Here is a 23,151-nt window from a genome sequence, read left to right as displayed (position 1 = left end):
AGGATATAACTCACTGTATTTTTTGGGCTATGGAGCGCTCCTGAATATAAACCGCACCAGTGAAATTTACAAAGAAAAAATAACTTGTACACATATACTGCACCTGTCAACAAGCCACAGGTGCCCATGTTGTTACATGAGATATTTACACATGAAGACACTACACAATACTTGCGCTTCCTGCTAGAGCTCTCCCTGGTGGCAAATCTATAAGCCGGACCATTGTATGAGCCACAAGGTTCAAAAGCAAGAGGGAAAATGTTCAACTTAAAGTCCAAAAATCTATGGTACAAACAATTTCAAACTTTATTTTGATACTAAGCAAAAAAAAACTTAGCATTTCCAATACAACAATGATGATAAAATAAATGATCAATGCTAAAGAAAAGTATGTGTAGTGCGGTTTTACATCAGTTCTGATATAGATCAAGATTCTAAAACTATTCAGAACATTTTCAGTATTTATTCTTCAAAGGAATATCTTATTTTGATTATATTTTTACTATCTGTACTATATAGTATCTGGATATTGATACTTTTGCCAATCCAACAAGTATAATCAGGATATCAACCAAAACAGATCCAACTAAACCTCATGTGGTCGGATTGGCTAGAGTTAACACCTATCCTTGCTCATGTTTGCTTTATATATATCTTTCTGTGACTGTAAAATCAATTTATCACCTCCTCTGAACCCGCTTAGCGCTGAGGTAACGGCCCCCTGTTGGACGCCGTGAATCACTGCGATGACTACTTGCTAAATGCACCGCTTCCACGCCAACTCTTGCTTTGTTCGGCATCTCTTCCTCCAGCTGCTGAACGCAACACAACAAACGCCCCATCTACAGTACACCCCGCCCCCACCAACACCACCAGACGCCTTGTATAATTACTGTATTTGATAAGTCCCCTTTAAGCACAGTTAGAGAGAATCAGCGTTTGACTTGGCCCATTGTTCTCTTGTCTGAGTTTTGGCTGGCTGCAGAAAAGGCCACGGCTGTCCTGGCATTTTCCATAATGGACTTTTTAGTTAAAAGACAGGGAAATAATAACCAGATCTAGGGGCCCCTTTGTGTTTGGCGGGAGGTTAAAGCCAGGGACAGTTGGCGGTTAAGAGTTGACAGACAACACTGCTGCTCTTTTCACTCGGCCTGACACATAATAGGACCAATTTCTCCCTACATCTCTCCCTGGTGGCCATGATTTGCTCATTACATTGATGGAGGGTGACTGGGGAAAAAGGGATGGGAGGATAGAAGAGAGGAGAAGTGACTATTTAGCAGACAAATAGTCCGAGGAGGCAGGGCATTCTTTTCACAGCATATTTGATGTAGCTCTACCGTGAGAAGTGTTTAACAACTTGCCCAAAATTGTTGTTTCCGTATGACACTGTGTCACGGTTGACACATCAGGTGAGATAATGTGGCAGGTTGAACACTCTGTAATATGTAAAAGTATTCAAATGTTCTCCTAAAAGAACCGACAACGCCACTGTTTGAATGCTGGGCGTCATGGTTTGGCCTTCAAATTCTATTTCTTTCTTCTTCTAGGTTCAATCAGTCATCGACTTTTTTTAAAACCCCAACTTATATACAATCCAAAACTAGACGTTGGTCCCGAAAGGCCTGACTCCATACCAACATTAAAAAGAGCGGACATCTCTGCCTCAAGTAACTACAAAAAGCGACATTATTTATCTGCTACTTCACTTCTAAAGGATTTATTTCCAAGTCCTGCACAATTTTTTCCCTACTTCCACTCAGTACATTCAAAGTGCTCTCCAATATCTATTTTAATCAACCTGTTGACTGGTTTACCCTACAGTTTGCTGCACTCACTCACTGGAAAATAAACCAAGCTCTTTCAGACATTGCTAATTGGGCTGCAACTTTGGGAATGTGTTTCAATCCAAGCCTTCAACTACAGACGCCTATAAGTCATCCAGACCCAAAGATAGCACAAGGGCTATGAAAAAATATTTGTAGTACAAATACGGGTAATAGTCTGAAGTTTGTTACCAGCTTTATGAAATTGAACTGAATGACCAAAAAAAAAAGTTAATGTGACAAAAAGACTCTAACGTCAGGGTCAACTCAAAGTCCTCCAGTACCTATGTTTTCCAGTTCGTAGGGGAAACTTAAGCCCCATTCTCACATAGTTCCCAGAAAATTGTCAGGTGCAATTTGCCAAAACACTCTGCTCCATTCACACTACACTTGAGTTAATCTGTTCACAGTTGGTGGCATTGGTCTCTCTGCATTCACTACACATATTTAGGCTGCATCATTTAAACTGAATGAAAATGAATGACACATGTGATGCTAAATTGACTTAATTGAGCTTTTCACCATGTTATAACAATGTAGAAAAAGCTTCAGTTGTAGTCATCTGGACTCAGTTAGAAAAAAATAAAAATAAAATAGACGTTTCGATCCCATTAAAGGACTGAATAGGCTAGCTCGGTAGATACAAAGAGGGTAAGTTTCGGTTGACTCTTTCTACTTCAGGAAGGCTCCGCCCAATGGGCTGGACTTACCACAGAATAGTACAAATATCAGAGTTCTCGACCTAATTTCTCTTATTGACAATGACTCTTGGATGAGAGTCGAAACATCAAATTTTTCTAACTGAGTCCAGATGACTACAACTGAAGCTTTTTCTACAATGGAACACGCCTGGACGAATGAGGGATTACACCGACATGTTATAACAATGTTCCCTCATCAAAATCTTACCTGGAGTTGTATTTAGCTTCATTCCCATGATGAATCCTGTTTAGAAGGTACTCTCCCCTCCGAGCCTCAAAAACAATCCATTCTGAATTTCCCCTATCCTCCAAGATCTTCTGTGCTGTTTTTAAATCTATAAATCATTGCTAGACTCGAGCATTTCTGATCATTACAACTGCGTGGTTGCATTAGCATGTCAGAAGGAAGCTAGCATTTATTTATCTCACCTATAATTCCCTGTGAAGCCAGATGAAGCCAAAAGTCAATTCCTGGCTTGAAAAACATCAGAGTGACATCAAGTCATTTCTGGCTTTATTCACACACCGTTCCCTGAATCAGTCCTGGTAATTTTTTCTGGGTTTTAAAAAATGCAGGGAAATCAGATCGAGCTTCTTTCACAAACAAGCATGCTCAAAGCAGATACATTCCCAGGTCGAGCCGCTTGTGTGATGCTGGAGGGACCTATATTATACCTTCCTCAGCTGCATATAGCAGATCAGTGTTTGTTCATGGCTCCTATTTGGTCTGGTATCTGATGTGGCAGCCCAGGAGTGAACAGTTATCTGGGAACATACAAACACCTTGTCAACAACCTGAGCAGTGTGCTACAAATGGTGCTACATTGTGTTGCATTGATTTTGCATTGTTCACTGTAGAGAATGCATGTAGAGTGTATTTAGCGCATGGATCGGACCGGTAGTGTGAGCACATATGTAGTTAAACACATTAGGAGAATGTTTACGCCACGGGAGCTCTTATGGTAAGGGACTGTTCCTGAATCAGGGAAGTCTACATTTAATTATCCACGCATTAACAAGCATTGTTGTTTGATTAAAGACAATGTGGTGAGACTCCACTTCACTCTAGTGCCCCTGAATCCGGATAAGGCCTTAATTTCATTAGTTTCAACACAAGTGGATCCACATCCATCTGGTCTGTCTGCAGGGAACCGGGTTTTGATTTTTAGAGGGTTGTTCAGCCTTGCCTCAAGTGCGGTAAAGATTTTACAAGTCTTCCATTTTCTATTACTCACAAATTTAAGACTTTGCACAAGGCCCTTAAAAAATCCATTTCTATAAGACATTTTATTAAAATAACTTGAAAGTGTGCTGAGAGAAAGTACGGTGAGAGAAGTTGAAAACATCCAAGTACATTGTATTTAGTGTTCGGTTTATTATATAGAAAAGCTATATTCTTTGAAAGCTGTGTATGTAAATATCAAATAAGTAAGTACCATATAAGTATTTGTTGGAAGTATATGTTCACACACATACAACAGCCTCATTTGGCTTTAAATTTGTGTATCAAATTCCTGCTTCAACAAATTGTATATCAACTGAGTAAAAGCAATTGGTAACCTATATATGTTCCATTTACATAATGTATGCAGAGCAAGTAGTGCAAGTAGCGCCGAGAGAGCTGTTTAGTTGAGTTGAGTTTATTATTTAATACAGGGACAGAGACAGGGACAGTGTATAATATACATTAACCTTAACAGAAGAGATGCACTGGATCCGAGTCCTAATTTCCACCTGTAGTCCCTGGGCAGGCTGTTGTTATAGTTCATAATAAAAAAAGACATTCCAGGAAATGGTACTATAATGACTCAACATCAAAATGTTCTGTGACATCATTCACATCCAAACCTCTCTGCAGCATAAAATCATTGTCCTCCATCCAAGAAATCATTCACTGTTCTCTAGATCGTTCAGGATAGTACCTCTCAAAATCATGCATAATGTTCACAAAGGCACTAAAAGCAAAAGCACTGCATGTAATGAATGTAATGTCCATCTGTACGTACTGTATATACCATTGTTAGACTGTTCCCTTTCCCAAACAAACCAGCACAACCGTAAAACCTGCTATGAGCGAATACCCCTCAAAGTCTTGTCTGAATCACAAAACCCTGAGGCACTGGGCATGGAGGTTATCGCAGTATCAGCCTGTCTGCAGATTGTGTTTTTTCACATCATAATAATTCCCGCACTCTTTGTTAAGGCCTCATCAGTCAGAACCAGATGACAACAAGCTCTCAGGGTCAAAGCGGGCCACAAGCATCGCCGCACTGTCACCGCGCCATTATAAACACGTTAACCTGCACCGCGGCAGGGAGAGGGAGCAGTAATTAATCAGCTCATTGGAATAATCACATAATTGATTATTAGCCAAAGCCGAGCTGCAAGCGACTGGGGCAGAGGAACAGGAGTTTGAGGGTGACAGGCAGGCAGAGACAAATGCGATCCGTATGAAAAGTGGGAAAGAGCTTGTGTGCTGGCGGCTGGCTTTGACAAATAGCCCCGAAATGAGGCTTGAGTATTAATCTGGCAAATCCAAGATGAGGAATGGAAGGGGTGGCAGCAAAAAGTGTGTCGGAACAGGCGGCGATAAAGAAACATGTTTTTGGGTAAACACTGATGGAATATAACAACGGTAATAGTAGTTTTAGAGACATCAAGAAGGCAACAACACTGATTTTCTGGAGTTATTGAGGAAATATATAATAACAGTCAAAATAAAACATAAGTAGGACAATTGTGTTAAAAAAAAACTGTGTTAATATACTGTGTGCACATCACTGGACTGGGCTAATACAGAGAAAGATGGTGAGTAATCGATTAAAACACATTAATAGCTTACTCTTTTTGGTAATTTTGCACCAAATCTTGCAATATTCTACAGTTTGTTAAACACCTCTTATTGTTTACATTTGAAACTATATTTGGCAGACAAATCAATGCCACGAAAATTTAAGAGTGCTGTGAGATTGGCCATTTCTCTCTTCACAGTTCACCATTTCTACTGTTCTGTGCAATAAAGCCTACAGGGAAAAAACAAACAAGCAAACAAAAAGAACACAAAAACAACCACAAACACACACCAAATAAGTGTGTTCCATCCAAACAGTTATTGGAACACATTGCTTTAACATTAGACTGTTTAAAATAGTTGGGAGTGCACTTCTGTCATGATTCATGTTTGTGTTATGAGGAAAAAGTGCTCCTTCTGCTCTTGTGTTCAACTTCGAGCAGTAATCTAAATACGATAAATAGATTGCTTTACTGCCATACTGCGGAGCACATCAGGCAAAGCAATATCATCTTCATGGAAACAAGAAAGGAACGGTTACCTGGGATCCAGAACACAGAATTCGTCAACGCTTTACAAAGAGTGAGATGAAATTTAATTAAAGATTAAACTGATAACTCACTCAAACTTGTCTCAGATCAGATTAACAACATTCCGTGCTTGTGTGTATTGATGCTGGAGATATCTGCAGTTGTTTATTCTGATTTGGACGGGCTATTCTTGCCTCTGATTGGCTAATCCACCTGTCAATCACGCCCATTTGAACTCTAAATGATTCCAAGTTGAATGCTACAATAGTGGATTCTTTCTCTTTCTCCTTGCAATAATGAAAACTGTCCTCTTTATAAAGTCAACAAAAAATGTTCCTTTTCATTCCAGTCTGCTTTATTCAAATGCAGGCACGGTTGACATTTTATCTGCGTAACATCCATCCGGTATAGTGAATTCTTCTATTGTCCATTTCTTTTTCCCCAACACTTCCCTTAAGCTGTTTTGTGTCATGAACAGCGGCTGGCTCTGCGTTAACCTGGACCTTTAGCTTACATAGTTCTGCCTGGCAGCGTTGATCTCTTTCCCTCTTTCCTTGTCACAGCTTGCAATCAGCCCTAAGCCCTTTTGTGTTCCTCAGTGCCAGCTAAGCCTGTTATCCAGCGCCACTACCTTACACCGGCACGCTGAATCTGTCTGAATCTCCTGCACCTTCACTCTCTCTCACATTTTTGCCGGTTCCGTGGTTTTAACACACAGACAAATCGACCTGACGTCATGAAAAATATAATGATGCACTTCTAAATACTTTGAATTTCATTATTACTTCATTCATTAACATGGCCAAAGAAGAAGGCTAAATTGTTTTGCTCATGGAGACAACAGTAGTGTAAAACCCTCAAAATTGTCAAATATGCTAATTAAGTTGTATATAATTACCGTATTTTTGGGATTATACGTCGCACCTTTTTTCATAGTTTTGGCCGGGGTGAGACTTATACTTATATTTATACTTATACACTTATACTTATACTCCGGAGCGACTTATATGTGATATTATTTGTTATTTTCACACTTGCAACTGCATGTCATACTCCAGTGCGACTTAAATATGTTTTTTTCTTCTCTATTATGCATTTTTTGGCTGGTCCGACTTGTACTCCGGAAAATACGGTATATTTTTAATCAAATCCAAAGTGTTGCATTTGTCGTAAATACATTGCATCATTCTGAGCAGCAGCCAGCACCAATATCCAACCAATTTTTTGGATAAAGAGGAAACTGGACGCCAAGAACCTGGAGAACATGGACAGTTCACGGAGAAAGATTCGGTCTGGCCCAGGAGTTGAACCCAAGACCTTCTGTTGTGAGAGAAATGTCATTGCCTAATGCACCGTGTCAGATTACCCACTGCTCCATGTCAAGTAAAGTATAGTTTGTTTAGTTTATTATCATTTATGAGACAGGCACAGTCCACAGACGCACAAGTGTTGATTTCTGGCTGATGTTATCGCTGGCAATGGCACAACAATGTCCACACCATCATAAAAGCTCTGTAACATCACTCAAATCCAATTTGAGCATAAAATTATCTTCCACACATGATTTCATCCACTCTTTTCCAGAACATCACACTCCAGAGCTGGTGCAGAAACATCAGTTCACGTTTTAGGAGCATGCTTGGTTTGAAAGGAGCCATTGTTTCGCCGGGTGTGAAAATATACGATAGTCTGTGCATGTGAGCCGCTCTGTCAGTAACATAATCCACACAGAGAAAAAAAAAGCAGAAATTCCAAATGTTGCTCTGCACTCGCCGCAAACAGTGGATCAAGTGTTATTTCAGAGCTCAGAGAGACAAACTTTTTTTCAATAGCGGAGCAGCAGTCTATTGTGTGGCCAGATGGTGAATTATACCATTACATTTTCTATTTTCATTTTAATCCCGCTATCCATAAACACAGCTACCGTATTTTCGGGTAGCTGTGTTTAACTTTCATAGTTTTGGCCGGGGTGCGACTTATACTCCAGAGCGACTTATATGTGATATTATTCGTTATTTTCACACTGGCAACTGCAAGAGAGCACTCTGGGCTCTAAGTGACACAGAAGAAGAATTGTCACTTCTTCTACCTCCGGAGTTTGCAGAGTTGTTTGAAGTGACACCGAGGAAGAATAATTAAATGGAGTTGGTGATTTGGGGTAATACTGATGCTTTGGTAAACTTGTTAGCATGTTCTTTATGCTATAGTTATCTGAATAACTGTTAATTTGTTACGTTAACATACCAGACACTTACCACAGTTCTGTCTGTGCGTCATGTAGCTGAAGGTGTTAGCGTTAGCATACGTACACCTATTCATCATGTTCTCTCATCTGTTATTATTTTAAATCGTTTTCTAAGATGAAATGTCTGTTCTTGGTCTTGGATTTTATCAAATAAATTTACCCCAAAAACGCGACTTATACTCCAGTGCGACTTATATGTGTTTTTTTCTTCTCTATTATGCCTTTTTGGGCTGATGCCACTTATATGTGTTTTTTTCTTCTCTATTGTGCCTTTTTGGGCTGATGCGACTTATACTCCAGCGTGACTTATATGTGTTTTTTTCTTCTCTATTATGCCTTTTTGGGCTGATGCGACTTATATGTGTTTTTTTCTTCTCTATTATGCCTTTTTGGGCTGATGCAACTTATACTCCAGCGCGACTTATATGTGTTTTTTTCTTCTCTATTGTGCCTTTTTGGGCTGATGCGACTTATACTCCAGCGCGACTTATATGTGTTTTTTTCTTCTCTATTATGCCTTTTTGGGCTGATGCGACTTATACTCGGGTGCGACTTATAGTCCGGAAAAAAACGGTATTCCAAAACCTCCTGTAAGTATCATGATGTCGAACCACAGACATGCTCTTTCTACAAGTCAAGGTGATGGCTCTCCTGCTCCAGTCACTCACCCGTGCTTCTGTTTGGACACTTTCTCAACTCCCGTGCTGCAGAGTGCTGTTTGTCCAGTGGTGCATCACAAACTCCTCCACGTCCTCCTAAGCTGCTGCAGCTCCCAGCGTCCCCCGAGACCCTCCGCTCACATTCATAACACGCCGCTCCATGCCAGGTGGCTGTCTGCACCGGTCCCCTTTCCCATAAATCACACTGTCTTTGAGTTGATCAATAACAAGTCAATTAGCAGGCGCGAGAGATGCCGGTCTCTGGGGGTCGCCGCTTGTTTGTCATGCAGACATCTGTGGCGTCGGCGCTTCAGTTAGCTCGGGAGTGAGTTGTGTGCATCATTAGACTGGGACAGGTACGGTGCAGGTCGGAGCAGTATGGGACGGTTTGGTATACGAAGTCCTTGTCTGCTACTTTCTGGTTTAGGAGGATTTATTTTTTCATTTTTTTTTTACCAAGAATCGTATTAATCATTATTTAACACATAAGAATATGAAAGAGAACTTTGCACATCAATTTCTTGGAGACGATAGAGGAGAGGGCAAAATGCATACATCAATATATTCAAATACATTTTTAAAGGCCTGTGGAGCGTGGTAATCTTTCCTATTGATTTAAATTTAGGGTTATGCTTTACACTCATAAAATCCTTGAAACTCAAATCTTTCAATTGTTTCTTTGCTTTGGAAGATTTTTTGACATACACAGACAACTGAATACACACATTGACAAAAACGTTCATCTTCACTTGTTTGAAAATTCATAGTTATAATGTATTGCTCTCCACTGTAGAGTAACTAATAATGATAACAAACCTATTAAATTATAAAGCAAAGAAAGAAAAAACTCAAGGGTTTTAGAAAAAATTGTAAAATACTGTATTTATTATGTAACTTCCTTGTATAAAAGAACCTTGGCAGTCATTTTGTTCTTTTACCTTGCTCTGACGAAGGCCTTTCTAAAACGTGCTGGCATTTTAAAAAACTTTTATTCATGAAAAAACGAATAAAGGCTTTTACTACTTTTTCTAAATCCGTCGAGTCCCTCAACTCTTAACATATTTCAAAACACCCGCGCAGCATTCCAGTAGTTTCAAACTTTCTGTGAACAATTATTTTCCAAATTATGTCTAAATTCTAAAATTATGCTCACTAAATTAGCCCTCATAAGCATTTTCATTTGGCTTTATGTGAAGTGACAAATGGCAGAAAGATTGCATTTTCTTTGTTGTTTTGTTTAACCCCAAATATAAAGGTATTGGTACATGAAGGCATAAACAATTGCACAGTTTCAATCACAGATCAGTTCAATTTAAAAGTAATTTAAAACAAAGCAAAATGGCAGACAATTTGCTATAACTATGCTAATTGTGTTTTTTCAAAGACGCTATATCGGCCAAAAAAGTATACCGTATTTTTCGGACTATAAGTCGCACCCTTTTTCATAGTTTTTGCCGGGGTGCGACTTATACTCCAGTGCGACTTATATATGTTTTTTCTTCTTCTCTAATATGCATTTTTTGGCTGTTGCGACTTATACTCCCGTGCAACTTATAGTCCGGAAAATACGGTAGATAATGTAACCATGAACCCAAGCCTAAACATAACATCCCCAAAGCTACACAATGCACAGGTTGGGGAAAAGTTGACACATACAAAAAGCAAAATAGAAATAGGTGTCTTAGTTCCTTCTATAGCTTCTACCTTAACTTCTATATCTATAACTTCTAGCACCAGCATATTAAGCAATGCCCCACATTTCACAGCTGATCCTAAAAATCCATAGAAACATCTGGCTAATCCTTGCTTTACATGAGAACAATATGTGCTCCACAAAAGCTGCAATGTAAAGTACAGCGCACACACAGGAACCAAATGTCAACTTGTGAACCTTTTCTTGTGCTTCCTCTGTGGGTCGAAATGAGTGTGGGGAGAACCAACTGTTGTTTAGTTCACGCTGACTGTGTGTCTAATGACTTGGGTGGCAAATCCAGCACAACAGCAAGCAGTTTCCTGTGGTGAATACAGAAGATTATTCCCCTGGATAATTACATACAAGAAGGAGTTTGGGCAAATACTCGGGATACCTACTGTGAGATCACAGCCAAATGCCACATATAATTAAAAACTCCTTCTGAAGCAGAGAGAAAACATGTGGCTGTATCTCCAGTGCAACAGGTCCAATATGTCGTCATTGACATCCTGACGCTTGACTAATCTGATGGATGGATAATAATTTTAGAGCATTTTTATTTGAATTCAATGTTGTTGTTTTTATCGTAAAAGGTCAGAATAATATAAAAAACCTTTGTGAACTTTACACCATGTTATAGCGATGTTCCCTCATAAGAGTTGTAGTTTGATTGATTCCTGCATGTTTGAGTAATCCATATTTTATTGGATTTGAGGCTTGACCGCTCAGAAAAAATCTGTTTTCACCTTCTTTTTTAACTTTAACTATGTAATACTGTATACATATTTTAAGAGGTGGACCCCAGGAAGAAAATGCAATGCAATGGGGATCCAAACAAATAAACAAACTTAGCTTTTTCCTAAATGTGTATATGTATTTTTTCAGTTTTATATAACATAAATTAAGTTGTGTTAAATGGTGCCAATGTAAAACACAATCTGCAGTGCCAATATTTAGAAACAACATGACTCAATCTCAAAACACATGATAATGGTGGGCCACCTGGCAACCACATTTTAACTACCATAGTACCTCTCTGCACACTTTGGCAGCATGCTGTTACTTTTCCCCCCAACATTTTTTAATGATATTTTGTGGTCATCCTTTGAGATGTGTACACACATATCAGCCTTTCAGTATAACACACTGGCTCTTTACCTGTCTGTGGTCATAAAGTTTGCTTAGCTCATGTCTATTATGTCATTCCACGGTACTTTTCACAGTAGTAACGCACTGCATGACTCACATAAACTTTAAAGTAATTACACAACTAACAGAGTAACATTGTCTTGTGGGATGGCACATAACTGTCAACAATATAAAGAATATTGTCAAATGTGTGTATTAGTTTCAACTAGTGACTGAACAGGACAGTTTGTATCTATCTACCCATGTCCAAACGTCATATTTTTGTTCTGTTTTGTAACTGAAAAAAATAATCTATATCTGACATATATATATATATACAATTCATAATAATAATGATGGAGATGTGTACAGTATATATACAAACTAAAATGCCACTTACTCAACGTCAAGTTTTTGTCACTGAGTCCAAGTGTATACAAACTTGAAAATAATATTACTTCACTAAACAGGAAAAAATGGTGAATTGAACCTACATTTAAAAAAGGTTTATGTTAAATGTATGGTCACCTTTCACCATTTGTATAATTGATGTCAAATTAATGCATATTATGTTAAATAGAATGCAACATTTCAGTTTTCATGAGTGTACATTTGCAGCAGTACTTTGAGCAGTGCTTGTCAGTATGTCTAACTGCACCTCAGCCCTAGTGAGCCACCTGGGTGAGGTCAACCTGCAGATGGATGTGAAAGAGGTGATAAAAGAGTCTCCGGCTGAGGAGTTCTGTTGTGTTCTGTTTTTGTGTGTAATGGATTCAGAACAAGTGTCTAACAGTTACGGTTTGACCTTGTTTTCTCCCCTCCCTAGAAAATCAGCTGCCTCCATCAGGTGGCTGGGGTTGACTGTTGATCCCGTTGGTGGAAGGGTATAAATACAGGCGATCCTTCAGTCATGGAACAACATCTCCACAACTGTGCCAGCACCCATATGCAGTATCTGCCTTGTATGTCAGTGCTCTGCGGCCCGGCCTGGCTCTTGGGCTTCCCCTGTGCTCCCATGCAGAGAGAGGTCCCCGAGGGTGCTGATGCCAGCTGAGATAGAAAAACAAGGTAAGAAGCCAGATGAGACGCATGCACAAAGACTCAGCTGTTAGTTTTAAAGGGAACTTCAGGGGTAAAGACACTGCCGGGCAATGTAGCATTCTGTGATTTTTGACATTTTGAGGACGAGAAAGATGGCTAGACGGACGCTTTTGGAATCTGATAAATACGCAGGGGTAAGCTTTGACCAAAAAAAAAAATATATATACATTTACATCTGTTCTTGGTTGTCTAATGTAATGGAAGCTAGAAACATGACACATGAGTTGAACTTGTTATTTACTGATGGGGCGGTTTGTGGTCAGGTCCTTGTTATCATCAATAGCATACTGCTATATACTGTCATTGTGTCCATCGGAAAAGCACTTCACCTACTGTGTCTTGGAAGTTTAAAGACTAACTAATATGCAATTTGTTTTATGCCTTATTCTAACTTATACATTGTCGATCTTTGCTATTGTGTCCCCTGGAGCCCTAACAGGTTTTATGTTGTATGTGGCTGTATGTAAATTATTTTAATAATGTTATTATTGACAAGAGAAAACCAAACTGAATTGTCCTTTTTGGATTAATTCAAGTTATTGATTGTTTGATTGATTGATTGATTGTTGTAATTTTTTCTGAATTTTATTTATTGCTTTTAGTACAGGTACTTTTGTTGCAAAAAAAATAAAATGCCTTGAAACGCACACATTTTTTTCCATGAGCGAGCCCGCCTCTCCACAGATCTGACCTGTAACTTGTCTTAGTGGTGTCCCCTGCTTGTCTCCATGGAGATAGATTTGTTAAATGCCATAAAGCCAGACAATACAATAACATCTCAATTGAGGCAAACGAGTAGCCAACCCTAGAAAAATACATAGTGCACCTTTAAGTTGAAGTTATATGCAGTAACAGGCATGAACAACAAACAATTGTGGTTCACTTCACATGATGTTATACTTTTACATTACAAAGTAAAAATCATTGAAAGCTTTAGTTAGTTAAAATGGTTGTACTCATTGAATTTAAGATTTCCAAATGACACATTTTTCTCTGCGGGTTTGCTGTAGGAAGCCGTGACAATATGGGGAGATCTGGTGCTTTATTGTCTGAGCAGATAATGGAAGCGAGATGGAGGAGATGTAATAAGTTCTACCACGACACTATCACTGATGTCAGCATGTACATATCAGGGCACTTGTCGGTTGAAAAATGACCCCTAAATAAAAATCGGTGGCGTTCAAAATAAGTCATTGTGACTCTTAATCAATACGATGTTTTCTTTGAGGTATTGTCAAATTCTTGTACATCTTCATTCTCTGGGCTCCAATAGTCACCAGAACCAAGAAAACGGATACTGTATATGATCGACAGCTTTACAATGATAGAGGTGGAGAAAAATTACAATGGCTTTTTGAGTTATTGGAGAAATGGGAGCTTTTTGTGCAAGTTTTTGAAGAAAGAACTATCTAGATTTATACACCTTTCTGGGTTTTACATTTCATATTGATTCACTCCTCATAATACCTTGATAGCTACACAACACATTCATTTATAGGCAATATGAGTGAAGTGCCTTTCCCAAGAACGAATATGTGCCCTGGTTGCTGCGCGCCTTACAATGACTCGACAACCCCTCTTCCTCCCGAGTCACTGTTCCAGAAGTGTGTGCAAAGTCAAACAAAATCAAACAACGCATTTAGAATCGATGGCTGAGCTGTAAGAACGCACTGGAGACACGGTGAAGAGTTGAAATCTCAAATAGCCAAAGGGGAGCTGAAATTATGTTTGCCCTGAATTTCCTTTCTCCCTCTGTTACAGGACAGAATACAGGGCCTCCAAAATGACAGACTGGGACCGCGGGACAGGTGGCCCCAGATCCTCTGTGCCGGATGAGCTGAGCCATCCCCAATCCGAGTATTCTCAGTGGAAGCTCAAACTGTTTAGGGTGAGGTCCATGGAGAAAGCCCCCCTGCCTGTGGAGACGCATTTGGATAAAGAGGAGCCGTTGGGGAGCTCCTTGTCCGTGGCTCCAAATATAGATAATGGTTTGAGCCGAGGCAGCGTTATGAGACTGTGCCTTGGAGGGAAGAGTAAGGAGAATGTGGAGGGGCCCGGTCGGAGGGTGGATCGGAAACTGCAGGAGATGGACACCCACATGAACCACCTCAGGTAATCAAACTACTCAATGCAAAACACCACTAACATGTACAAGGTCTGTGTGGTTATAGACCAGCAAAAATCCTATAATATTGAATTACATTAAATAGTTTATGGCCAAATAATGTACTTTTGATTAATGTTGGTGTAATCCCTCATTTGTCCCGGAATGTTCCATTGTAGAAAAATATTCAGTTGTAGTCATCTGGACAACTGAGTCTTTCTCTACAATACTTTAGATTACGAGTAAAATGAGTACTGCAAGGCTCCAAGTGCAGCCGGCCGCAGTGTCGTGAGTTTGAATCCCGACTCCGACAATTTACTGCATGTCCTCCCTTTTATCTCATCCCCCATTTCACACTTACCTTTCCTGTCTGATAAAGCCTTCGGGTCAAAATAATCTTTAAAAAAAAGAGTAAAATGTAATAGCCTTTCAATTGTAGCTTGTATTGGAGTGGGCAGCAGGCGAAATAATTACGAAAGTCACGGGATTTCCATAAATATTGAATCTTATTGTTACACAGTTCTGAAAATTGGTAATTGGCTTCAAGCATGTTTTCCAACTCTTAATACAATTTGTGCATGCTCATGTACACTGAAGTACAGAAGTGACTGAAATGTTAGCAGGTGTTAAAATACGAGTTTAACTGCTTCTCGAAATCTTTGGCTTATAATATAAATAAATGGATTCCATTCACTTGCATTTGCATATGTTTAAAGCATGGTAAAGATGACTATTTTTCAATTATTATTTACATTTATTTGTTATCTGCAGATCACTGTGTCGTTTATGTGGGACAGTTCAGCTGAAAGTCAAAGGGCCAGCACACGAAGTCCATGGTGAGCTTGATAATGTGAGCAGAACTACGCTCCGTAAAATGGGCTGCCGGTTCACAACCTGGCCAGAGGTCATCCACAAAGTATTTAAAGTGGACGTGGCTGAGGACATTGAAGCAGTGCACCCTCTGTCTTTCTGCCATCGCTGCTGGATGGTAGTCATGCGAGGAGGCGGTTTTTGCAGCTTTTCTCAGACCAAAATCCCAGATTGGAAGCCTCACTCCTCCCACTGCAACCTCTGTTCCCCCAGGAAGACTTCGTTCCAACGAACTGGAAGGAAGAGGAGAATAGTGCTCCCTCGGGCACACAGCTTGCCCAAACGAAGCAGGTGGGAGTACAGTGACAGCATTGTAATTGGTCAGAGGCGAGTTTTGAAACCATTTGGAGAACATAACCACAGCTCAGTGCTCAGGGATTGTAAAAAAGCCAGTGTCCAGAGAGAGCAATGGGTGAGAAATATCACCCACTGTCAGAGGGACCACCTGAGTGCCCAGCTGGTCTCTGAAGGCCTTCCGGTTGACTTCCTTTTTGCTTTCACCTGCGCGGTATGTGACCACCTGCTCTCTGACCCGCTCCAGTCTCCCTGCGGGCACCTCTTCTGCCGCAGCTGTATCACAAAATACACTCACGTGCTTGGATCCCGCTGCCCGGCTTGCAATTCATCCTGTACCTTGAATGACCTCTCCCCGCCTGCCAACAACTTTTTATCAGCTCTACATTCTCTGCCTCTGCTCTGCCCTCGAGGCTGTAGCGAGCATGTAAGGCTGGACTCATTTAAAACACATTGTCAGGGGCACGAACTGGGAGATCAGCAAGAGAAGCCATCAGAAGTGGACTACCTGCTAATCAATAAGGGGGGAAGACCTCGTCAACACCTGCTATCTCTAACGCGACGTGCACAGAAGCACCGGCTAAAGGAGCTGAAGAACCAAGTAAGAGTATTCGCGGATAAAGAGGAAGGTGGTGATGTGAAGGCTGTGTGTCTGACACTTTTCCTGCTGGCTCTGCGTTCTGGCAACGAGCACAGGCAGGCTGACGAGCTGGAGGCCTTGATGCAAGGTAAGAAGACATTACCAAGCCTTCGTTTGATAACTCTAAAAATGTCTGTCACACTCACAAGAAAATATATTATTTGCTAGTTATTTTAAATTGAATCTGGTTGACTCATAAATAACAAAGAGCTGAAAAAGTTCTTAGGGGGGAAGAGAAAGTTTTCTAAGATTTTGGATTGAAAAGTGTTTCATTGTTGTCCACGCCTGTCTTTTGAAGTGCCACTGGCTTCCCTCCTCCTCCCCTCTCCTCCCTCCCTCCTTTTTCTACCCAGTGTGACTGTCTTGCTGCCTGTCTGTCACTCTCCCTTTCTCACACTCCCTTTAATGCACAATAACAACTCTCGTGAAGGGCCTGTTAGAATCAAAACAACATCAGCCGTGCTTGTATCTGCAAATTACACAGACAGCGGCATGGCCCTCTCTGGGGAATAGAAGCCAGCTGCTGTCTGTTTTCATCTCTAGCCAATACATCACATTTGCCAGCATCACCGTTTTACCCCTCTGCCCTGTTATAACATTGTGGAATTAGGAAATATTGAATTTTGTAATCACAGAACGGACAATGATATATTCACATTAGAGTGATACGTTCCAAAAAGGTCTCTCTCCTAAAAGTATAAAAGACTCCAAATGTGTAATATAAGAACATACACTGAATGCTCTGTGTTAAATATTTCTCTTAAGTCCCTTTCTTGTATATTCTTTGGGATTTTTCTACCTATTTATATGTTTTTCATTCTTCTCTCCTCAGGTCGAGGTTTCAGTCTGCATCCCGCTGTGTGCTTGGCCATTCGGGTAAACACTTTCCTCAGCTGCAGCCAGTACCACAAAATGTACCGCACCGTCAAAGCCACCAGCGGACGCCAGATCTTTCAGCCCCTGCACTCTCTCAGAGCTGCAGAGAAAGAGCTCCTGCCCGGTTTCCATGACTTTGAATGGCAGCCGGCTCTCAAAAATGTCTCCCCATGCTGCAACGTGGGCATTATTAATGGTCTCTCGGGATGGACGTCGTCGTTGGATGATGCCCCCGCTGACACAATCACTCGCCGCTTTCGTTACGATGTGGCGCTGGTGTCTGCGCTCAAAGATCTCGAGGAGGACATTATGGAGGGACTGAGAGACAGTGAACTGGATGACAGCGAGTGCACCTCAGGCTTCAGTGTCATGATCAAGGAGTCGTGCGATGGCATGGGTGATGTCAGCGAAAAGCATGGAGGAGGACCTGCTGTTCCAGAGAAAGCTGTTCGTTTCTCCTTCACTATAATGTCAGTGACTTTGGTGAGCGATGACAAGGCGGGGGAGGTGACCATCTTCACGGAATCCAAACCAAACTCGGAGCTGTCCTGTAAGCCCCTCTGCCTCACGTTTGTTGATGAATCCGACCACGAGACCCTCACTGCTGTTTTGGCGCCTGTAGTGGCAGAACGCAAAGCAATGAAAGAAAGCAGACTCATTCTATCCATCGGCGGTCTCCCTCGGTCGTTCCGTTTCCACTTCAGGGGGACAGGTTATGATGAGAAGATGGTGCGTGAGATGGAGGGGCTCGAGGCGTCAGGGTCCACCTATGTCTGCACCCTCTGTGACACCACTCGCTCTGAAGCCTCTAAAAATATGGTTCTGCACTCCATCACACGCAGCCACGAGGAAAATTTGGAGCGCTACGAAATCTGGAGGAAAAATCCTTACTCTGAGTCCGTAGACGAGCTCCGAGATAGGGTTAAAGGTGTTTCCGCAAAACCCTTCATGGAGACCCAACCGACTCTTGACGCTTTGCACTGCGACATCGGCAACGCCACGGAGTTCTACAAAATCTTCCAGGATGAGATCGGGCAGGTGTATGCGAAGGCTAACCCCAGTCGGGAAGAACGGCGCAGCTGGAGAACGGCCCTGGATAAACAACTGAGGAAGAAGCTCCGGCTCAAGCCTGTAATGAGGATGAATGGAAACTATGCTCGCAAGCTGATGACCCAGGAGGCTGCAGAGGCCGTGTGCGAGCTGGTGCCCACAGAGGAGCGGAGGGAGGCCTTGAGGGAGCTCATGAGATTGTATATCCAGATGAAGCCCGTCTGGAGAGCCACCTGCCCCGCAAAGGAGTGCCCCGACCAGTTGTGCCGATACAGCTTCAACTCCCAGAGATTTGCCGACCTCCTCTCCTCCACCTTCAAATATAGGTACAATGGGAAAATAACCAATTACCTGCACAAGACCCTGGCCCACGTCCCAGAAATTATCGAGAGAGATGGGTCCATTGGGGCATGGGCCAGTGAGGGGAATGAGTCGGCAAACAAACTGTTCAGGAGGTTTAGGAAAATGAATGCACGTCAGTCTAAATCTTTTGAGTTAGAGGATGTGCTGAAGCATCATTGGCTGTACACGTCCAAGTACTTGCAAAAGTTTATGGAAGCACATAAGGACTCAGCAAAAGCTCTGCAGGCTGTCATTGACCCAGAAGATGTTAGACATGAAGAAGAGATGTCTCTAGATATCACAGACTTTTAGTTGATTGTGTTAAATATATGACAAAAATGTCCATGTTCAAGTTGTGTACTGTAGTCTAATCTATGTCTTACTGTTACTGGAACAAATAGTATTTTTAAATTTTCTGGGCCTAAAGTTACTACCACTTACAGGTGATTACTTGACATATACTTGCCATATAAATTCCTAAATCCTATATATATATATATATATATATATATATATATATATATATATATAACACATATCCTTTTCTCCCAGCCTGCTGCAGAAAAGAGTTTTTGGTGAAATATGACACGCTTTATTGTATTGCAACAATTTGTCACATTTAGGAATTTATATGGGTGGTGGATATTTATGAAAGCTCTGTAAGTCATAGAGGGGAAATTGCATTTAACAGAGCACATTTGCGGCCACTGTATTAATATATCATTTTGCCCAAGACAAAATGGAATCACAGAGACCTGAATGTTCTTTGTTTTGCGAGGGCCCTCAAAAGAAGATTACTTTAGAGCTTTATCGGCGAAGCCCAGAGGGGAGATGTTAGGTAACTCTGAACCAATTGTTATCTCTGCACTGTGGAAGATGGATTATTTGTATTCCTTAAAATGATAATAAATCTACTGACCTTTTTGTTGATATGATAAACTAAAATGTGTGCTTTTATTGCCACATTGACTATGCTTTCTGCTAACCTGGCTTGTTTGATTTCTTTCTTGGGATGCCTGACAGGAAAAAGGGCAGAAACTCTAAAGACTTGATTTAAACTGAATTGATTGATTGATTGTATTGTCTTTGTCTCTGTCCCAGCTCGTTCCAATTGTGACAGGCAATTTTACATTCAGCATTTGATGGAATGTTTTATTTTATTGTACTGTCATAATTTAACACACATGACAGCAGTGAAATATATTTTTGGCGGAGGCCCACCCCATAATAACTGCATGTTTGGTATTGCAGCAACTTTTGTATTTAGCTGTTGAATGTTGATGGATGACTCACTTGTTCACTTTCTGACATCTATTGCCTCATTTTGTGTTACCACATCATACTTAATAGCAGTTTTGTTTTGTTGAGGAAAAACATTTTTAATTTCACAATGTTAGACAGACTTCTCACAGTTTTCTGTCATTTATTTCCCCTCACACAGTGCATATGCTATTGTTAAAACATGATGCTACATTAAAAGCACTTATGTTGAATTAAATATGACAAAGTGGAACTGATAAGGGAAATGTTTCTTGAATAAATAATAGTGCAGTTGGACACCAGCTGTTTATTTAATTTGTATCTCATCTGATATTCTGCAGTGTTTGGTGAAATGTGAGTTTATAGTGAACACAAATAAAGAATGAACAGGTCAATATTCGTGTCTGTTTTTATACTCTTCATGCATCCGCAAAATATACTGTCACTTCTGAATTTAAATATATATAACAAGATATATTCACATAATTATATTAAATAAATAAATAGATAGATATATAGTTAGATAGTGCCCTGAAGGTAGTAGTGTAGCATATGTATGGCCACAAAAGAACATTTGTTAAAAAGTATTCTTTACAGCAAGGCATTGTCTTCAAGAAAACTTTATTTGAACATTTCACATTTTCATTTTATGAAAAAACAAAACAAAAAACAAAACATCTACATAATTCCGCTTTCATTACATATAGAACTGTCACTAAAACTCCACAAACATACATTTTATGTGTGTTATATACAATATCTAAAACAAACCAGTGCCATTAACAACCTCAACATTAGTTTCATGGAGAAGTACATTTAATCTAAATCTGGATAAAATAACATTTGGACACATTGGAGCATCTGGTATTCACTGGGGAGAGATTTTTATTGTTTCGTCAATTAGACAAGTCACAGCCAGAATCATCAAATCATCAAAATTATGTTATACCACGGTGTGTGCGTGTGTGTGTTTGTTTGTGTGTGTGAGTGTGTGTGTGCGTGTGTTTGTGTGTGTTTGTGCGCGTGCGTGCATTTGTGTGTGCGTTTGTTTGTGTGTGTGTGTGTGCGCGTGCGTTTGTGTGTGTGTGTGCGTGTGTGTGTTTGTGTGTGTACATAGCAACACTCAAACAGTAGAAATGAAACTTGAAATTAAATCAAACTAATCATGGAACAGTCTTTTGCAGAAACTCTTTTTGACTGGTTTCATGTTTATTGTAAGCGGCATTCTCCTGAGCTTCACTTTCATGGGCTTCTTTTTCACGGACAGCTCGAGTTGTGGTCGTGGAGGGGTCTCTTCCTGGTAGGGAAGCCCCCCATGGTCCTGGCAAAAGTACTTCTTATTACCCAGGGATAATTTCAACAGCAGGCTCTCTGACAGCTCCATGCACTGTGCGTGGACCCAGTGCCCCTCCTCTCCTCTTGAGCAGAAGATCATGGCCGGACGATGCAGCTCTGTAGAGTAGTACGGCTCCCATGTGTTTGGATCAATTTGACAACCAAGGCAGCATTTGACCCAGTACCCTGTTTGGGATTCATCCTCTTCGTCATCCTCTTTATACTTATCATCGTCTTCATCTGAGCTGTCTTCCAATTCATGCGGGTCACGCCCAAAGTACAGTTCCTCCGAATCTTCAAGAGGAGGAGATTCATCAAAATCTGTGGACTCTTGACTACAACCCTGAGTCGCGTCTTGTCTGTTCTCCTCTGCTTCCTCTTGCGATTGAAAACTAACTTTATAAAGGCAGTGCGTCTCATTTTGGCTCGCCCTTCCTTCTATCGGTACTACTAGCAACGCTTTACCCGCCCCAGTGCTACCACCGTACCAAGTGCGGCTATGACTGACATCTGGGGTCCACTTTGGTGCTTCCAAAGATTCAAAATGGATTCCCTTTTCATCCAAAGTCACTGCAGTACACTCCATTCTCTTTTGTGAATCAAACTGGTAGCCTCCTAAGATAATGTACTTATGCATTGAACCTGTACGGGTGATGATCGCACTGGAGATGGACGTTCCAGAGTCTAACGATTGGCAAGAAATCAGTGGGCTTCCTTGAAGGAGTTCAACACGCAATCTAAAAAGCCTTGCAGGTCTTGAATCTGAAGTTATAGAGTGACCGCCTATGAAGTAGACGCAATCTTCTCTTGCGATTGACACGTGGAAGGATTGACCGTCTTGGATTTTGGGAATGGAGTGAGCTGTGACACAACCGAATTCTAACTCAAATAAGAAGACTTGTGGTGGACAATCTACGACGCTGTTCCAATTTTCCGTCGTGCGTTCCAATCCCAGCATGTACGACCGTCCTCCGAACATGACATAAGCTGTTTTTCCTCGACTTTGAACAACGTTAAGACTATGGCCATATCTTGCGCTCGGAACGTCACCCACCAATTCTTTTTCCTTGCATTTCAATGTGAGTTTACGATTGCACCCACGACTATCGACGGTGAGGACATATAAGCTTGAAGAGATCTCATTGTTTGGGGTGCGACCGCCATGAATGAGGTAGCTTTCAGGTAAGCCATCATAAGGGTCAAGGCGGCAAACAGCGGGGCACCGTAATGGGGGAAGGTAGCAGGAGTCACTTGAGAAGGTGATGGGTCTTAGCTTCATCTCTTCATTTTTGAGCCGTATGCTGAAAATCCCCGTCGGACACGAACGCTTGGGCCAGCCTTTTTGACCAAACAAAAGCACCTCGCTGTCCAGCTGCAGCAGAGAGCAGCCTGGTTGTAATAAGCCGGCACAGTTGACTGGAGTTAATGGCTGCAGAGTCATAGTACGCCAGGTGCCTGCAACAAAACAACACTTGTCAGTCAGCTGCCGATTGTTTTCAGAAGGGCCTTTTAAATGTTGATTTCCTGTTATGATCACAGCAAAGGGAAAACATTCAACATAACATCAGGCTGGAGTTTGCCTCTTGGCTGGTAAGAAAAGGGGCGGATCTACTACTAAAGGGGGTAATTCCCAAGGGGTGGCACAGACCCTTGAACTTTAACAAAAATCTACCAGAATATGATTTTCTTTCCATTAAGGACACACT

At 41.0% G+C, this 23,151-nt stretch overlaps 2 protein-coding genes across 2 annotated transcripts; one reads left to right on the top strand and one right to left on the bottom strand.

Annotated features, from left to right (window-relative positions):
• Window positions 1–12,527: 12,527 nt before the first annotated feature.
• Window positions 12,528–19,162, top strand: rag1 (recombination activating 1). The gene is made up of 4 exons (XM_072435095.1): window positions 12,528–12,641; window positions 14,436–14,786; window positions 15,550–16,670; window positions 17,415–19,162. Exons 2-4 carry the CDS (start codon window positions 14,458–14,460, stop codon window positions 19,160–19,162), a joined length of 3,198 nt encoding a protein of 1,065 aa, XP_072291196.1. The 5' UTR covers window positions 12,528–12,641; window positions 14,436–14,457.
• Window positions 19,163–21,269: 2,107 nt separating this feature from the next.
• Window positions 21,270–22,899, bottom strand: rag2 (recombination activating gene 2). Its single transcript, XM_072435238.1, has one exon. The coding sequence runs from the start codon at window positions 22,884–22,886 to the stop codon at window positions 21,270–21,272; it is 1,617 nt and encodes a 538-aa protein (XP_072291339.1). The 5' UTR covers window positions 22,887–22,899.
• Window positions 22,900–23,151: the final 252 nt, after the last annotated feature.

The sequence above is a fragment of the Eucyclogobius newberryi genome, unplaced genomic scaffold (genome assembly GCF_026437365.1).
Source record: "Eucyclogobius newberryi isolate DKJ021-1_F unplaced genomic scaffold, fEucNew1.0.hap1 SCAF_7, whole genome shotgun sequence".
In the NCBI taxonomy this organism is placed as follows: domain Eukaryota; kingdom Metazoa; phylum Chordata; class Actinopteri; order Gobiiformes; family Gobiidae; genus Eucyclogobius; species Eucyclogobius newberryi.
Note: the sequence above shows the minus strand (reverse complement) of the source record. Positions and strands in the feature narration are given on the sequence as shown.